This window comes from Gymnoscopelus braueri, assembly GCF_963280865.1.
Source record: "Gymnoscopelus braueri genome assembly, chromosome: 12".
In the NCBI taxonomy this organism is placed as follows: domain Eukaryota; kingdom Metazoa; phylum Chordata; class Actinopteri; order Myctophiformes; family Myctophidae; genus Gymnoscopelus; species Gymnoscopelus braueri.
Genome location: NC_137614.1, coordinates 36,358,758 through 36,376,473, shown reverse-complemented (window position 1 = coordinate 36,376,473; position 17,716 = coordinate 36,358,758). Strand labels below are relative to the sequence as shown.

The following is a 17,716-nucleotide window of genomic DNA, read 5'->3' as shown; positions in this document are numbered from 1 at the left end:
TTGCGTAGCGTAATTTGACATAAATGCAAGGTGCTATTTTGCCATAAAGTAACAATGTTATTCAGAGGTGCCGTGGATGAAAAGGTTATTTACAGGGATGACCTGAGAGATATATAAAGTGGTTAAAATGATGGTAACGCAGAACGCTATATCAACTATAATTGTATGTTTTGCCCCCTCGTCCCTTTGTCCGTGTATGTGTCATTCTGTCTGTGTATAGCTAATCTCTGGCACCGTTGGCTTGATCGCAGCAAAACTGTGCACACACACTACCTGGATGCCATAGCAGAACCTCTGCCCCACGTTTTTCACATGGGCCTTTTATAGCGCCACCAGGAGGCCGATTTGTGCAAAACACATTTTTTGACAGTACTCCTACAGATTTTGTCCAAACATCCCGCAAATTGGTACACAGTATCTCTATAGTCATCAAATTTCAGATTTTTCATACTTCATCCTGATTGGCTAAAATTGGCTTCCAAGGTTTGCAGGAGTGCTCCGTTTTGAACAGAATGCCTCAAATCATGAACACAGCTTGCAATTTCCGTGAGGTGTTCTTTGGTAAAAGAAATCCAGTACAACAAATGGGATAAGGACAATGAAAGGGGCATGAAAGCCTTTATAGACTTATTGTGTAGTTCATTGTGTTCTCTGTGTGTTAAGAAGCAGATTAAAAACATGGCAGGCTAATAAGCAAAGCAGCTGCAGCTGATAAAAATTAATAAGGGGTGTGCTAGATTTAGTTGTGCCCAGAGACATGGGTGTGCCAATGTGCAATAGACAGTAGTCAACAGTAATGTCAATGCACATTGGCACACCTAAATCTAACACACATTATTAATTTCGTTACATCATGGTGCACTATAAGGTCAATTCTTATGCAGACTGCCATGTTTTTACACTGCTGTAGTTTTTAACCTCAATTGGAAAACAAACTACAAATCAACGTAGGGTTTCATCCCCCCTTAATTGAGGGTGCTCACTACTCCCATCAGTGTACATATAGTGCACAGCTATGCACCTTACTGTACAGTTAGATGTCAGAGGTCTGAATTTGGCCTTGAAAATGTACTTTAAAAAGTTGTGTTTATTCGTTTTATGCTATTATACTTCCTTGTTCAGGAGCCTTGATCAGTATCTGTTGCTTATGAAAGGCCAGCTTGTGGTTCATACAGTATCCTTGTTCAACACCAAATGTAAATGAGTGTTGCCTGGGAAGTTCCATTTTCCATTAGAATCATTATATTAGACGGATGTACTGTCCTTTATAAACCACACCAAACCGTCCTCAATCCTCATACTGTATACATGCTGGTGCAACCAACGTCAACACTTTTTCTGCTAGAACAAAATGGAAGAGCTTTTCATCAACAACTCATGTCTCCTCACTTCACCAACCTCACCATCCAGCCAAGTGGAATCTACCCCAAGGCCATCATGTATGACCAAGGCAGTTCTTTTAAGCCTGTGTTGTGTCCTGGGTATTCCTGGGAATGTGGCTGTGCTGGTGCTTCTTTTACGCAAACTGGAAAAAAACAACTTTACTCGTCTCTTGATGCTGAACTTGGCTTGCTGTGACCTGCTGTGTCCGATCACCCTGCCTGTGTGGATTGTTGACGCACTAAGACCATGGGAGACGGGAGGCACGGTGGCGCAGTCGGTAGCGCTGTCGCCTCACAGCTAGAAGGTCCTGGGTTCGATTCCCGCCGGGGACGCTGTGGGCGCTGGGGGCGTGTCTTCTCCTCCGCGTCATCAGCGCCCATACCCTAGGTGGGGTTGGCGAAAGGGCCTACTCTGTGTGTAGTTTGCATGTTCTCCCCGTGTCTCCTAGGGTAGTTAATACCCTCACAAAAACATGTAGTAATCCTGGTCGCTATACCGCCTCCCCCATGACAGCCGGGGCGCCTGATGGAGGGGAAGGGAACTGGTTGGAATAACGTGTTCCTTCCACGCGCTACGTCCAACCAGGGAAACTCCCCCCTGTCAGGTGACAAGAAGGTCAGTTGGCTCTCATGCCTGAAGGAAGCATGAGCTCGGCCCTGGCCTCCCTACTGTGGGGGACTGGTGTAGTGCTGGTGTAGGGCTGGTGTAGCGCCCAGGATCACTTAGGAAATTGGCACCGGGTGAAAAATATGGGTTACAAAAAAATCGCGGGATAAAAAATTTAGTACAAAAAAAGACCATGGGAGATAAACTACAGTGTTTGCAAGTTCATCTCATTCCTGACCTTTTGCAGTCTCTCTGTCAACATTTTCACCATAACTCTGATGAGCATCCAGCGCTTTGTGAAGGTACTTCATCATCACAGGTGGGCACAAATCAGTAAAATGGGCGAGAGAGCTCTGCTAGTGGGACTGTGGGGGGTGTCTTGCTTCCTGACATGGCCATCAGTTGCCTCCTTTGGCATGATGAAGGAAAGACATTTTGTCTGCAACAGACCACCACAGATGGAAGGGCAAACTCTGGCTGCCACAGTGGTTGAGCTATTGTTGGGTTTTTCATTGTGCCTTTCTCTGTCATGACATCTTTCTACAGCTGCCTGTACCGGAAGGTGAAAGAGACAGCTCTGTCCAGCAACAAAAGAACAAGCCAGCTGATCTCAAGAATCATCATAACCTTCCTTGTTCTCTGGGTTCCAAGCCACATCGTTGGTATCATGGGGTTAGTGGGAGCTTCACTCCGTACATCACAACCTGATGTGGTGTATAAACTGGAACAATTCACAGATGAAGCGAATATGGTTTATGTTTTGCCCTTGTTCAGTTCAGTTATAGACCCATTTCTCTATGCCTTTTCTTTTCGGAAAATGTGGCCAAGAAACAGAGAGAATGAAGATGATGTTCTGTCGGCTAATAATGTGTGACCTTTTTACGGCATTGCTCTGTAGGAGGCCAATGGCCATCTATAAGAGGGTGTGTGTGTGTGTGTGTGTGTGTGTGTGTGTGTGTGTGTGTGTGTGTGTGTGTGCGTGTGCGTGTGCGTGTGCCTGTGCGTGTGCGCGTGCGTGTGTGCGTGTGACTTTTATGGTACATTATTCAAAAGTTGCTATATAATGTCTATTTACTATGTTGGATGTTGGCCACCTTGACCATCTTATTGTTTCTATACATTAAAACAAAATGTTCCAAATTAAATTTGTAGTGTTTCTTTTGTGAAATATGTCACCAGATCACCACAAACAGACACCGACTATCTGCATTTGTCCTATATATAGATCTGCCTGTGAGCTCTCATTTTGGCTATAACAGCCACCATAGGCCGCCTGGAAGTAAACCTATGGTAGTTTTTGTTTATAAGAAAAAAAGACAAAATAAGTCTTGAAAGAAAGAAACAAACATGCTTCTTCACATACTCATGCAAATGCATGTATTGTATGTATGTGCCCCTCATTATATTGGACACACACAGGTCTGGAGAATTTATATCATATGTCATCATCTGTCCGCCTGTGTATGAGTGAGTGACTGTCTGTCTGTCTGTCTGTCTGTCTGTCTGTCTGTCTGTCTGTCTGTCTGTCTGTCTGTCTGTCTGTCTGTCTGCCTGTCTGTCTGTTTGGCAGACCTAAAAATGACATGCCCAAAATAGGGACGCCAGGTTAGTCGGTCTGTGGGTTTTATAAATATTTAACCAATGAAAAGTATTACCAAGATCCGGAGCCCTTGGAATTTCCTGAAAAGTAACGGTTTTGGACATACAAGGCTTCCACTCAACAGTGACACTATAAAACATCCCTTGTATACACACGACACACACTCAGACAAGTCACTCACACAGACAGGGGAGATGAAACACAATGATGATATAACAGTTATTATTTTCCCACTGGCAGCAGAAGGTACACAAGTGCAATTTAGGTGGTTAGAATAACTCTAGTGCTAGTTACAGTAGTGTGGCTATCCTCCTAACCCGAATATAAAGAGACACTTTTTATTTAGAATAAGTGTGTTTTAAGTTTACATTTAAAGCTATACCAACAGCATTAGCTTCCCTGATTACAGGAAGATTATTCTAGACAAAAGGAGGGCAAAGGAGGTGAAAGCCTTAAAAATTACCATTTCACTTAAGATGGCCAGGAAAATAGTGAACACCAATTGTGTCAAATTCTACTGTATATTTATACTTATATGGTTCCCATAAATATAAGAAGACAAGCACGTACGTACGTACACACACACTCACACACACACACACACACACACACACACACACACACACACACACACACACACACACACACACACACACACACACACACACACACACACACACACACACACACACAATACATGGACAACATCCAACAGATTGATGTTTTATTTGTTGATTACACAGCTAGATCAACACAGACAATCCCCCATCTGTGCCATTCACAAGTTAACAGCATTGCAGGTCAGCGTGTGTGTGTGTGTGTGTGTGTGTGTGTGTGTGTGTGTGTGTGTGTGTGTGTGTGTGTGTGTGTGTGTGTGTGTGTGTGTGTGTGCTTGTATACTGTATGTCTGATGTGCTGTTGACTTTATTGTACATAGTAAAGCTAGATTTATACTTGGGTATTGTCGTGCACCAAAAATAGCCCATCTACAAGTTCACAATGTGTCGCATCGCAACGTGCTATTAGCTTGTAGATGCCCTACACAGTGCACAACCAAATATAAATTAGCCATAAGTGCGCATGCACAAAATCATCTCATTCTAAAAGTCTCGCCTGAAACCCAACAACATTTACATTTTGTGGAATGTACAGTACAGTATGATTGGTTGAAGAGTGAAACGTTGCAGTACTAGATAGTTGTGTGATCATGACAAACTACAGCCATTTTCATGTCTTTCCACTATATTTGAATTTGAATATCTGGCGATGACTAAACAGTAGAACAGAAAATGATGACATTTGAAAAAAGTTGTATTTTTTTCTGGCTAAAAACACACATCACACTGGGGATTCATCCAGCGACTTTCATCTCCTATGCAGAGAGGTCGGTCTGGAGCTCCTTGTTCCGACGCACCTCGGCGGCGTGCTTCTCCTGGGAAGGCGGAAAAAAACAACAACAAAAAAACATCAAGCACACAAATAAAACAGGCGAGAGAATTGAAAGTGAAAAGAACATACAGTACATACTTTTTCACGCAGCCTCTGCTTCAAGGAGTTCAGGTGAGACTGGCGGTTCTGGTCTATGACCTCCATTTTGTGGTTGAGCTTCTCCTCCGTAATCCTGCTGAAGTTGTTATTGTCTTCCATGGCCTTGAACAGCACCTCCTTTTCATGTTCCCTCTGCTCAGCCAGATACCGAAGCACATCCGCCTCCTGGGACTGGAGTCACAGAGGAACACAATTTACGATTTAGGTATTTAGCAGACGCTCTTAATCCAGAGTGATTTACAGTAAGCAGGTAAATACAAGGTAATACATCTAATGCATAGATATAGTAATCTAGGATCATAGGTAAACCAAGAACCTATCATCCGTCTAACAGTATCAAAAAACTAGTAATCTGTACATTGAAACTTATACAAACTATAGGATATCAGGTCTACAAATGAACATGGCTAGTCTACATAGCAAGCTATTTAAATTACATTTTAGCCTTAGCATAAGCCTGCAAGGTCGTCAAGGCTAGGGCAAGTGCTACGGGCTAAGGTGGGGTCTGAAGAGGTGAGTCTTCAGATTATGGTGGAAGATTGGGGGTGAATCTGAAGTTCTAACTGCAAAGGGGAGTTTGTTATACAGTTTGGGAGCCAGAGGGGAGAAGAGTCATGCACGCACGCACACACAAGGACGTTGAGAACCAGTCACTTAAGATGTGCAGTTAAGGAATTCTAGCTCTTAATATAAAGCACTCTGTTGAAATTTCCAACTGAAATTTCACAAAGGAAAGCTGAGCTGAGATTCCTTACGGCACTGGTTCTGTAATACTTTGGTTTCAGTACACTGTACAGTGGCTAATGCACTGATTGTACGCACTGATAACTGACTCTGATGCACATACCGTTAACGCTCAACCAGAGAAAAGATTTGAGCAGAAGTGTTGAAGGATATTCAACAAATTAGTTAAAAAGATTCATGCCTTTTCTTTCTAGGCACAACCAAAGTGAACATTTAAAAAGTGCCCCCAAGACACCATTGTTTATGCAAAGTGCATTCATTTCCCCAATTTAAATAGGTCTGCATTATTTCCCTGCATTATTTCCCAGAGGGAAAACAAATACAGATCTAATGAGGTAACATTTCCCGCATTAACAAACTTCCCTTTTTGTGCTGGAGACTCCAGTAATAATTCACACCTAATTCCTTTTCCTTTTTCCCCCAGATTTTCTTTAATATACTTAATTGCAGGTTTGTACATGTACCGTAATCCATTCCATCCATAATATCTTATACGTTTTCTTCACTTGTTTCATTCATCCTGCACCATTTTTATATATTTTCTTTTTTTCCCCAATGCTTCATCTACACCCATAACTTGCATCCTTAATATTTCACTTAACTTATCCACTCTTCTGAACATGGTCTTTATCCAACCCAATACCAGTTGAGACAATCGTCTCAGTTTTGGGAGCACTTTTGTTTTTGGTCACTCAACATCGAACATCCTGCCTATGTGTAATAAAAAACTAAAAAAAGTAAATCATTTGAAAACAGAATAGTTTGGATGCAATATAGGTTATCAACGGGTCCCAACTGCACATACTGTACACAGGAAGTTGACTGAACCAAAACAAGTGCTCCACAAAAGAACTGGCTTGAATGGCTCACACGCCTCCATCCATGGTTTCCGCCCTCTCTTTCTCCTCTTCTCCTCCTCCTCCTCCTCCTCCTCCTCCTCCTCCTACCTTCCTCCTCTCCTCGGCAGCCTCCAGCCTCTTCTGCAGCTCACCCAGGGAGAGCTCCTTCCTGGGAGGTGAGGCCAGGGGGCTGGGCCTATCTGTCGACGGCTCAGTGGGAAACTTCAGGATGACCTCGAACGACTGGCCTGAAAGACGCTTGTTGATCGGCTTCACCTCAATGTCTGGAGAGAAAGATGAGAACCAAAATGTCTGGCATGCATTACCTGAGTGGTGACTGGAGATGAGAATAATAATATTCCTTTTCTTCCTGCCTTACGTATTCTTAGTTGCGCTTGGGTGTAACACACCAGAAATAGCAGATCTACAAGCTTGCAGATCGGATATTATCAGTGTGTGACACCCGCATGCAGCTAAGTATGAGCTTAGGCTCAGGCTTAATACCATTAAGAATGGGTGAACCTTTTTGTTTTGTTTTATAATTTTTTGAACAGGGACGATGCACAGTTGAGATTGTGAGATTGTTCAAGTGCTGTTCCATAAGATGGCACGCCTGTCCATTGAGATTCATCGCGGTATGACTTACCTTCATGTTCCCTAATGTACACTGCAGCAGAAATAGCTATAAACTGCTATACATCTGCAGTCCCTGCACAGGAGTCTTCAGTAGCACATAAATCAGGGCATGAAATCAAAATCGATAGCAAATACTGTACTTTTAAACAGTGATTAGATCTACAATCTAATCACAATAACATTACGCACAATATTCTAATACATGTGATGATAATGAAAAAGTATGTCACAATATTATATCACCAATAATATATCATAATAAATATTGCATTCAAAGGTTTATTATCAAACTAATACATACGTGTGTGCCTAACAACAGCTCTCAGAGAACGGAGAATGACGCCATCTCAATTGTTTGATGTCTTCTACTCTACAGAGCATTGACCTGATGCACACACTTGAGTGTTCCAACTGTGAGACTGTCCAACATACAATAATGTCTCAGACTTCATTCATCATACTTCGCACGTGCTGATCGATGACAGTCAGCTTGTCTACAAGATATTCATTATCTTTCCTGTCATGGTCCTGTCAGTGCCCTTGTCTGTGTGTGAGTGCGTGCGTGCGTACGTGCGTGCATGTTTGGGTGTTTTGCTCCCGGCTTCCAGTTTTGGTGCACCTGTTTCCAATTCCCTCCTCAGTTAACACACCTGCCATCCTCTCATCAACCTCACAGTATTTAATCCATGGTCTTCGCTCCACTCGTCATCACTAGATTGTTGTTCAGCCTTCTGAGGTATAGTAACCTGCTTCTCGACAACTATTCTGTTACCGCCTATTGTACCTTTTTCTAGTGTCTGCTCCTGCAACTCAACCCTTTCCCTCTGCCCAGGCCCGGATTTATAGGAGTTGAGGCCCGTGGGCTAGAGTAATTTTCGAGCATGCGCGCCCCGTTCAAAAACATTTCGGGTTTTTCCGGGTTGTTTTTCTTTTTATTTCGGGTTTAATTTGGTTATTTCGGTCCAAAAAATTTTACTCCTTGAAGTGGAGTAGTATACATATCAATTTGATCATAAAAAAATAGGGAAAAAAATATATATATATTATTATTATTATTTTATTTACCAAAAATCGGAGGCCCCCCCAGTTGGGGGCCCGTGGGCTGCAGCCCACCCTAGCCCAACGGTAAGTCCGGCCCTGCCTCTGCCTCAGAATCATACTCACCTGCTTTGCAGCCTGCCTACCTGCTCACCTCATCCCTGCTGATCCTCACAAGCCAGCCACGTTTCCCCAATCCACCTCCGAGCCTACCCCACTGGCCCTTCACTTATGTTGAATATAAATACTTTTACTTGACTCTCTGTGTTGCATTTGGGTTCACCAGCCTGCTTTAATTTTTACTTTCCAAGGCTGCATTGAAGGATTTCCTCATAAATGAATCCAGAACAACATTTATCCCAGTGTGTTACTGACCTTCATGTTGGAAGTGGGTGGCAGTAGAGATGGCCTGGGGATACAGACACGAACACAGTACTGACATCATTGACATCTCCTTGATCTTCTCTGTGTAGGCTGCAGAGAGAAAGAAAGACATTAAGATATTGATTGGATTTATATTTTAATACTCAGCAGCTATTTATTTGTGACCAACAGGCCAGTGTTTTGAAGAATTATTATACAGGGCTAACACACCATCTCAGTTTTCCCACAGATAATACAACAAATAGCGAAAATAGCTGATCCAAACATGTTGTCAATATGACATGCCCAAAATAGGAACGCCAGGTTGAAAGTGGTTAAACGCGACCTTTTGACTCAAGGAAGAAGAGCTGAAGACGGTGATGCAGCTTTTTCCCCCCTCACTCTCTTTCTATTTTTTTGTAGCTCTACAGCAGAGAACAATTATGCAATATTTAATGTGAATCTCCCCTGCTGCTGCTGCTGACTGTGCATGCAACGTTTCTTTCAGGGTGTCTAGAGGGATTGTGGTCGGTGTGTGAGCGAGTTCACCAGCTCTCACCCCCAACAAGGCTTGTTGTTTATGTAAGAGTTGTCAGTAGGGCTGTCACGATCATGACATTTTTACTTGACGATTAATTGTCACACAACCCCCCCCCCCCCCCCCCTCCCACGTCATCCTGTTTAACCCATTCAATCCGGGGACGCATCTCTGTCATTTCTTTGGAAATTCAAAAATAGCAAAATATTTTGTTCCAGGGACCCCCAGAAGCAAAGATTTGAGTTACAAATGTTCACTTTAAAAAATATTCAAAGATTTGCACACATTTTCACGATATCTTTCAAAAATAGCAGATATACAAGCTCATAAAAGAAAATGGCCAAAGAAATCTAAAGTGACACAGATGCGTTCCCAGATTGAATGGGTTAAAGACCTGTCAGCCTTTCTCCGCTTAGAAAAAAATATATTTACAGTTAGAGGTGCCTTGAATATTTTTTTTATAGAACCTAGAACCCTTTTCTTTCATATATCAACTCTCTAACGGCAATTAATTGATTAATATTCCTTTACCTTTTTTACATACATTTAATCGTTTTTATAAAGCTATTCTTCTCCCCCCAAGGCCGGTGTGAGGGTGGGTGAGCACACTGGGTAGATGTTAGGGTTTGTTTTGTTGTATTGGGTATTTGTATTGTTTTTGCTAACATTTCATAAAACTTTTTAACCAAGTTATCTAGCTAACTTGGTGATCCTGCTTTGTGAAATGCGTTTGATTAAATCGTACAGTTGACAAGTGTTTCAATTCGGTCTGTCGTACATTAATCTCTCAAGACAGATTCAGAGCTATGCAGCTGAATCTGTTGGCAATTCCCGTTACAACGTGTAGAGTTTGTTGTTAGTAGGAATGAAAAGAAAGACGCACCAACGGAAGTGAAGGGCTGAAGGAGAGTGAACGGCCGACATCCGGTCTCGACACGCGAACGCGGGCGGTGCCCCCAGTGGCAAATTCTTTTTTTTGTCGATGGGTTTCCAGATTGGTCGTACATAAACTGCTAAACATTACAGCAATTAAATGTACTTTTATTTAAGTAGCAAGTGCAATAGATTGGAGGATTCTCCGCTTGCATTTGTTTGCTTAGCAATATTATAAAAAACTGAAAATGTGACTTAAATGTAATGTTTGCAGCAGTCGTATAATAAAAGATATTCAGGTAATAGAGTGCCCCAGTTGTAACCACATTTAATTTGCAGGGTGAAATACTCCCCCAAAATAGCCTACTTGAGCTCAACCCATAATGTATATCAACAATGTTTTTGCTTTGAAAACATTTTGGATCTATTCAGGGTTTTTGGGGGCCCTTTCTTTAAAAGCATGAAAGAAAACGCTGAAGAGAGGTGTGAGTTATGCTTTATTTATACTTTGTTGCGTGCCAGTGCTGTGCCACAAATAGAAGATCTACAAGCTCAGAGGAGAGGGGTTGTCGAGGATGATGATGATGATGATAGATGCAGGTTGTCTCTACATGCATACCAAATACATACTTATACTTGAATATGATGTAATTTAAGCACACACGCACACCTGTGCACATGCACATGCACACGCGTACGTACGCACGCACACACGCACACACACACACACACACACACACACACACACACACACACACACACACACACACACACACACACACACACACACACACACACACACAGACATAGCCTATACAGGAGAAGGAAGGCAGCACTTTTCCAGCCATGCAGCTGTAGCCACGAGGGCAATCTGAGTCCAGAGTTTTGCCTGGTCATGTAGTGAATTATTAAGAGGCAAACTGTCATCTTTAAATAACCATCGTCACTCTCACGCAGCCATTTAGCATGCGCAAAGATTCCAAACATCTCTCACACACGCATACACACACACGCGCACACACACACACACACACACACACACACACACACACACACACACACACACACACACACACACACACACACACACACACACACACACACACACACACTAGCTTACATAATCCTATATATCTGCTATAGGAATTGAAGGACCAGTCAGGCAGAAACCTGCTTGGGTTGCATTCACACACACAAACACACGTACAGTGTTCATCCCTGTTGTGCGCATACAGCCCTGCATGTCCGTTTCAACTTTGAATAATTGACAGTGAGTCCATGAGTGAAAGCTGCTATTATTACTGTATACTTGGTCGTACCATGGTGTCATGCAAAAATAGCGCATAGGGCATTGCATGAGCTTGGAGTATACCACTATATTTGCTATTTTTGGAATGATTTTGAAAAAAGTCCACCTACAGTATACAGGCCCAAAATACAGATGCCAGGTTGAAACTAAGTGGTTAAAAGTGTCTTAGCTACTGTTCCTTCAGAGAGTGATGGAGAGGTCACTTTGGGGAGCGACAGACATCTAATGAACCCCATGAACCTACGTCAGAACACAGCAGCTGGCACACAGCAGCTGGCACACTGCAGTGGCTGAACTCCGTGCTCTCTTGGTTATAGCGTCCATATTCTGTGGCGAACATTTGCCAAAAATAGTCGATTTACAAGCTCACCTTGTAGATCAGCTATTTCCGGTTAAGCTATAGTAGGAGGCCTAGTATACAGCCATTCAATGACGTACATTATACTCAATATATACTCTATGGTGTATGGTTTAAGTGGTTAAGAGACAATGAGACTGCAACGTATTCAATTCTTATTACATTTTATTTGTGTCAAATCACAACAAGTTGTCTCAAGACACTTTACATGTAGAGCAGAGACCCGACATTGTCTCACCCAAGTATCTATGACACAGCCTCAATAGACCAGGTAAAGGTAATCTGAACAGCAGACAATATTTGGAACTCTCTCAGATGGAAGAACAGACTCCTATCGTCCTCCTATTGGGATATACCTAATCTCTCAAGAACAGATTCAGAGCTGCGCTACTGAATCTGTCGGGATTCCCGTTCAGAACGTGTGAGCGGTGGCCTAAAAGTGGGCGTGCCTTCAGATCAGGAAGCAGGCCGCGCTTTACCCAATCAAATGTAGTGGGCGGGATTTACATCTGTGTGTTCGCTTCCCACTGGAAACAAACCCAAACTCATTTAACAATAGCGTCCTCGGAGCCGACAAAACCACGGAAAGTTAGTAACATTTTAACTTTCATCATAGTAACAGTGGGCTTATAACCAAAACGATCCATGTTCTTTGGGAGAAATGGTGTTAGTGTTCCGTGGAGAAATATTGTTAGTGAGAATGAAAACATAGGCGCACCACCGGAAGTGGAGGGCTGAGGGCAGAGACCAAACGCCGGTTTCCAGTCATCGTCGGTCTATTTAATCACTCCCCCAGAGTCAAATGCAAAAGTGAAAAACGCTGGGGGCACTGTTTTTCCTTTTTATTTGACGATGGGTTCCCAGATTGGGAGATACCAAATAGAAAGACAAGCAGACCTGTTGCTTGTTTAGGCAAAATAATTATTTTGTTGGCACAAGCCTCAGATCCTCTGGGAGTTTGTTCCAACTATGTGTGGTTGTGTGGCATAATAATTAACTACATGCTGACTCACCATGTTTTGTTTTAACTCTGGGGACAGTAGACCAGTGTAAAAGCAAGTCAGAGATGTAATTTGGCGCTAAACCTTCGAGGGACTTAAAGATAATCAGCAAAGCAATATTAAAAAACATGTGAGCTTCCCCTGAACAGATGATTACATTTTAGGTGGAAAAGGGCAAGATCAGTGATTTAACCAAGGTGTTACATGGCACTGATGGCAGAGATGTAGTAGCACACCAAGGTGCATAGCTTGAAATGAAATGAAATTTGGACCATGCTTCAAGTGAGCTTCAGTTAACATTTAAATGGGATATGCAGTACTATAGCTTCAACAGGCAATAGGCTACACACTGCAGTTATTATGAAAGGATTACATAATTTCTGTCATGATTTTACACAAAAAGTATACCGTCCGTCCGTCCGTCCGTCCGTCCGTCCGTCCGTCCATCCATTCTCTGTCTGTTAGCCTATATCAGTCAGATGCACTAAGGTGATATTCATGCCCACGGCTACTTTCTACAGTCAGCCATGCTTGGTGTATGATCTGATTAACTCAACTAAATTGAATCAGGATCAATAAAGACTCACTTGACCTAGTTTCTGATATACCTCCAAATCTCTTAGAGTCTCCCCATTACACGGTGTGCAAAGAAACAAATTACAGTCGGGAGGCTTAAATTTGCTTCTGCGCGTGGCCCTAGTCGACTCGATGGCCTGATTGTGACAATGAAATGGGGTAAGAGTGTTTCTAATCCTACCACAGCAGACTGTCCCTGGATGTCCCTTAACCAATACTCTGCCCATAGACACAACATCCATAACATCTACCTACATCTATCTGCTGTGTGTCTGTCTGACTGAGCAGGAGCCACATGGGAAATTAGACCCAGCTTCCCACATTTCTCATTATATTATTTCTTCTCTGGCTCTCCAATCTCTCTCTCTCTCTCTCTCTCTCTCTCTCTCTCTCTCTCTCTCTCTCTCTCTCTCTCTCTCTCTCTCCTGCCGTGCCCCTGCAATATTATTTATCACTTCATTCCTACATGTCTCTAGCCCAATCTCTTTTTTTCCCCATCTCCGTGCTCTACCTTCATCTATCTTTTATGACTCTGCGGTGTATTTCTCCCCGTCTTGTTAATTTGCTGTTCAGGCGCTTGCGAGCAGCTGCTGGGATTAGTGAAACTTTGGAGTGCGGACTTTGATCAAACTGAAATACCCGGATATATAGAATGCACACTCAAATCCTTGCAAAGCCAAAAAGCCAGCCAGTGAAATCTCAGACAAAACAGATTATACATCAATATATCAGTTTAACAAATGTGATAATGTGGGACGGTTCATCATTAAATTCATGTCTTCCCTTATAGTTGGCCAAAGTTGCAAGGAAGAACAAGCTTCCAGGATCTCAGACCTTCATCATGTGACCAGTCTATGACTTCAGCACTATGATGTCATCTCCAAATTTGGGAAAGGTTACTGCTCCAATACACCTGATAGAATACTGAAATACTGTATATACTGTAGAGTGATTATGACTATGTTGTGCCACTGTTCCAATAACATTTCCACTAATTTTGCAAACCACTGTACCGATCAGTGCCACATTTTTTGTGTACACTTCCAGAAGGCCGAAGAAGTAAGACAGAAAACACCTTTATTTATTGTCTCCGCCAGAGGTGGAGAGTATGTTTTCGTTCTTGTCCTTCCGTGTGTCCCCCCGTCTCAGCCAAGCTAACATTGGTCAAGCTTCACGTGACACGTGACAATATGTTGTCACCAATGCTTTTGATTGGCTAGCGAGACGCATGACGAAATAAAAACCTATAAATAGGTGTGTCACTTAAAAAAATCATCTATATTTTGTGTGAGCTTCCATCAGCCAAGCTAACATTGGTCAAGTGACACGTGACAATATGTAATATAAATAGGTAAGACAGGATTAATCAGGATCAGTACTGGCGGAGACCTGTGCTCCGAGGAGCACATTTTCTAGTTTTTTATTTTTTTGTTGGAAGTTAATGGAGATCTTCCTCGCCCCTCCCGTTTGTATGCGAGAGCTGGCGAAAACTTCTGGGAACTCAGATTAATGGAGATCAGATTAGGCTGAATCTTTACCCAAATATGGAGATGACTGACATCATACTGACATCATAGTAATGACATCATACTGTAGATGACTGATGTCATAGTACTGACATCATAGTATTGATGTCATAGATGACTGACATCATAGACTGGCCACACAACGTCAGAGATCCACATGACCCTGTCTTGTTTTTTTGGATTTTTGACTGCAACATTAAAGAGACATATTATTTCACTTCAGCCCTACTGATAATATCTAATCATATTTTTTTCCATGGACAAGGATAAAGCAGCTACATTGATTGGCTGTACATTTATTTTTAATGATGTATGATTGTGCACAATCACGCCGATCGGTCGAACGGTGCCGGAGATTAGCGCCACCATGTGACTGATTAATAAAATGTAGGGTGGCTTTTCTTCCTTGGCCTAGTGGGAACGTGTGTAAAGTTTCACAGCAATCTGCGTTCATGATTTGAGGCATATTGTTCAAAACGGGCCAGATCCGTCTTGCTCACATAACTATAGAGATAATGTGTACCGATTTACATGATGTTTGGACGGACGGACGGACGGACGGACGGACGGACGGACGGACACACGGACGGACACACGGACAGACAGGGGCAAAAACATAGTCTCGGCCACGCCTTCGGCCTGGCAGAGGCAATTAATTACATGTTTGACCAAAGGAACAACAAAGGCATTAAAAGGAATTTGAAAATCCTCTTTTTCTACCAGAAAATCGTTATCATCATCAATAATTGTGATAAATATTCGTGATTACAATATTCAGCTAAACAATCGAGAACATCGTTTAAGTCATTCAGCCCTACTGTAAACTATGACATGCTTAACATGCAACACGCAGACTGCTGCATGCTGTGTCCCTGCTCACACCCTCTGTTGTCACATGTAGCCTGTGCTCTCCAGGGTGTGGCTGCTGTGACAAAGCACTATTGATCCACAGTGTCACACGCAAGTATGTGTGTGTGTGTGTGTGTGTGTGTGTGTGTGTGTGTGTGCGTGTGAGTGTGCGTGTGCGTGTGCGTGTGCGTGTGTGTGTGTGTGTGTGTGTGTGTGTGTGTGCGCGTGCTTGCCTGCGTGCGTGCGTGCATGCGTGCGTGCGTGTGTGTGTTGCCACAGACAAATAAAACAATATCATCCTAGTAGCCACCCATCTCTCACCACCTGAGCCTGGTGTACACACACACACACACACACACACACACACACACACACACACACACACACACACACACACACACACACTTCCAAAATGACCCTTTTGTGTTCTCTGAGTGCCTCTGGGTAAATAACACATCCCTGATGCAGAGATACACTAATTACTCTGCAAAACATACTGGACTAAAGGCTGTATCTGCAAGTCCTGACTATAGTTACTAAAAAAAAGTTATTCCTGATAAGCTAAGCTACATTGTTTGCCAATTTTGGCTCTTGGGCAGGTGTCGTCCAATCGTTGTTTCTCTGAGAGTACAAATGGAACCAAATAGACCAGTAAGGGTCCATTTGCACACTCTCAGAGTTAAATGAACACTCATGATTTTTACAGTGTAAGCGTCATTATAGTTTATTGCTACTGTATGGGATTGGGAACTATAGCAGCATTAACCAAGATGGAATTTTAAATAAAAAAAGTGACTCAGTACCTCTACGGTAAACTGTCAACTTGTAAAAATCTTAAGACTTTTTTCTAGGGCTAGGCTATATTCATAAGCGAAAAGGCTATACCATTTCAATGTTTTCATCACTTCCTCATCCATAGAGGCAAGGATTTTTCAATTAAACAATCACAACATGTGAACACCAATTGCCTGGATATTATAATACAGCCTATATGCTACTGTAATTGATGAGAAGGGTCAGTATAATCACTACAGTAAAATCCTCAAAATTCATTCGACTCGGAGAGTGAAATGTCATTTAGTCATGTCAGTTATCATAGCCTATGACAGTGGTTCTCAACCTTTTCAGGCCGTGACCCCCCAAAATAATCATATTTGACCTGGGGACCCCTCAAAATAATCATATCATATTTGAACTGGGGACCGCCCCACCCTGATAAGCACTTGGAATGTAGGAGTTATAACATTTAGTTCGTTCCCACAGATAAATAGTGAAAATAGCAGATCTACAAGCTCACCTGCAAGACTTTGTGAGCTTGTGAGCATTTTCTTTTTGCCACTTTTTTATATTATTTAACAATTGTTGACCATGTTTTATAGTATAGTTTGTTGATTACTTCTGAGGTATTAAAAAGGTCTTAAAAGTCCTTAAATTGTCACTTCACTGTCATCTGGGACCCCAGGTTGAGAACCACTGATCTAGCCTATGACATTTGAAAAAAGGAGTGGTCCTCCTATCTCCATCTCTATTAGGCTACACAGCATCGTTCTTATTTCGTTTCCAATCGAATTAATTCCCATAAAGCACTCGATGGTTATCTGAGGAGATCTTAGAGATGCTGTCATTTACCTGACATGACGCTGGTTGTCATGGTGGCTGCTGTCTGGATGCTCAAGCGATGCTCGATAGAAGGAACGTTATTAACCCGTGAAGGAGAGAGTCTCCGTCGGCCTGATGCTCGATCGCCGTTCCTCGCCCCGGTAAAGAAGAACAATGAACCAACTTCACCGGTAGAGCTGCTGGGGTTGTGGTCTGTGTCAGGAACACGCGCACGCGCACAGCGAGAGAGAGAGAGAGAGAGAGAGAGAGGGGGGGGGGGGGGAGAGAGAGAAAGAGGGGGGGAGAGAGGGAGAGAGAGAGAGATTTTAT

At 42.7% G+C, this 17,716-nt stretch overlaps 1 protein-coding gene across 1 annotated transcript; it reads right to left on the bottom strand.

The window, feature by feature from the left end:
• Nucleotides 1-4,500: 4,500 nt before the first annotated feature.
• LOC308096935 (stathmin-2-like) lies at nucleotides 4,501-17,529 on the bottom strand. The gene is made up of 5 exons (XM_080444460.1): nucleotides 17,417-17,529; nucleotides 8,770-8,868; nucleotides 6,829-7,004; nucleotides 5,117-5,308; nucleotides 4,501-5,021 (listed from the first exon to the last, which is right to left on the bottom strand). Exons 1-5 carry the CDS (start codon nucleotides 17,436-17,438, stop codon nucleotides 4,962-4,964), a joined length of 549 nt encoding a protein of 182 aa, XP_080300586.1. The 5' UTR covers nucleotides 17,439-17,529; the 3' UTR covers nucleotides 4,501-4,961.
• Nucleotides 17,530-17,716: the final 187 nt, after the last annotated feature.

Bases quoted from the DNA above. Each gene is read 5' to 3' on its own strand.
- LOC308096935 (XM_080444460.1), bottom strand. From the start codon at position 17,438: ATGACAACCAGCGTCATGTCAG. The intron at 5,309-6,828 runs GTAGGAGGAGGA...CTGTGACTCCAG, and splicing joins CTGCCGAGGAGAGGAGGAAG to TCCCAGGAGGCGGATGTGCT. The intron at 5,022-5,116 runs GTATGTACTGTA...CCGCCTTCCCAG, and splicing joins AGCAGAGGCTGCGTGAAAAA to GAGAAGCACGCCGCCGAGGT.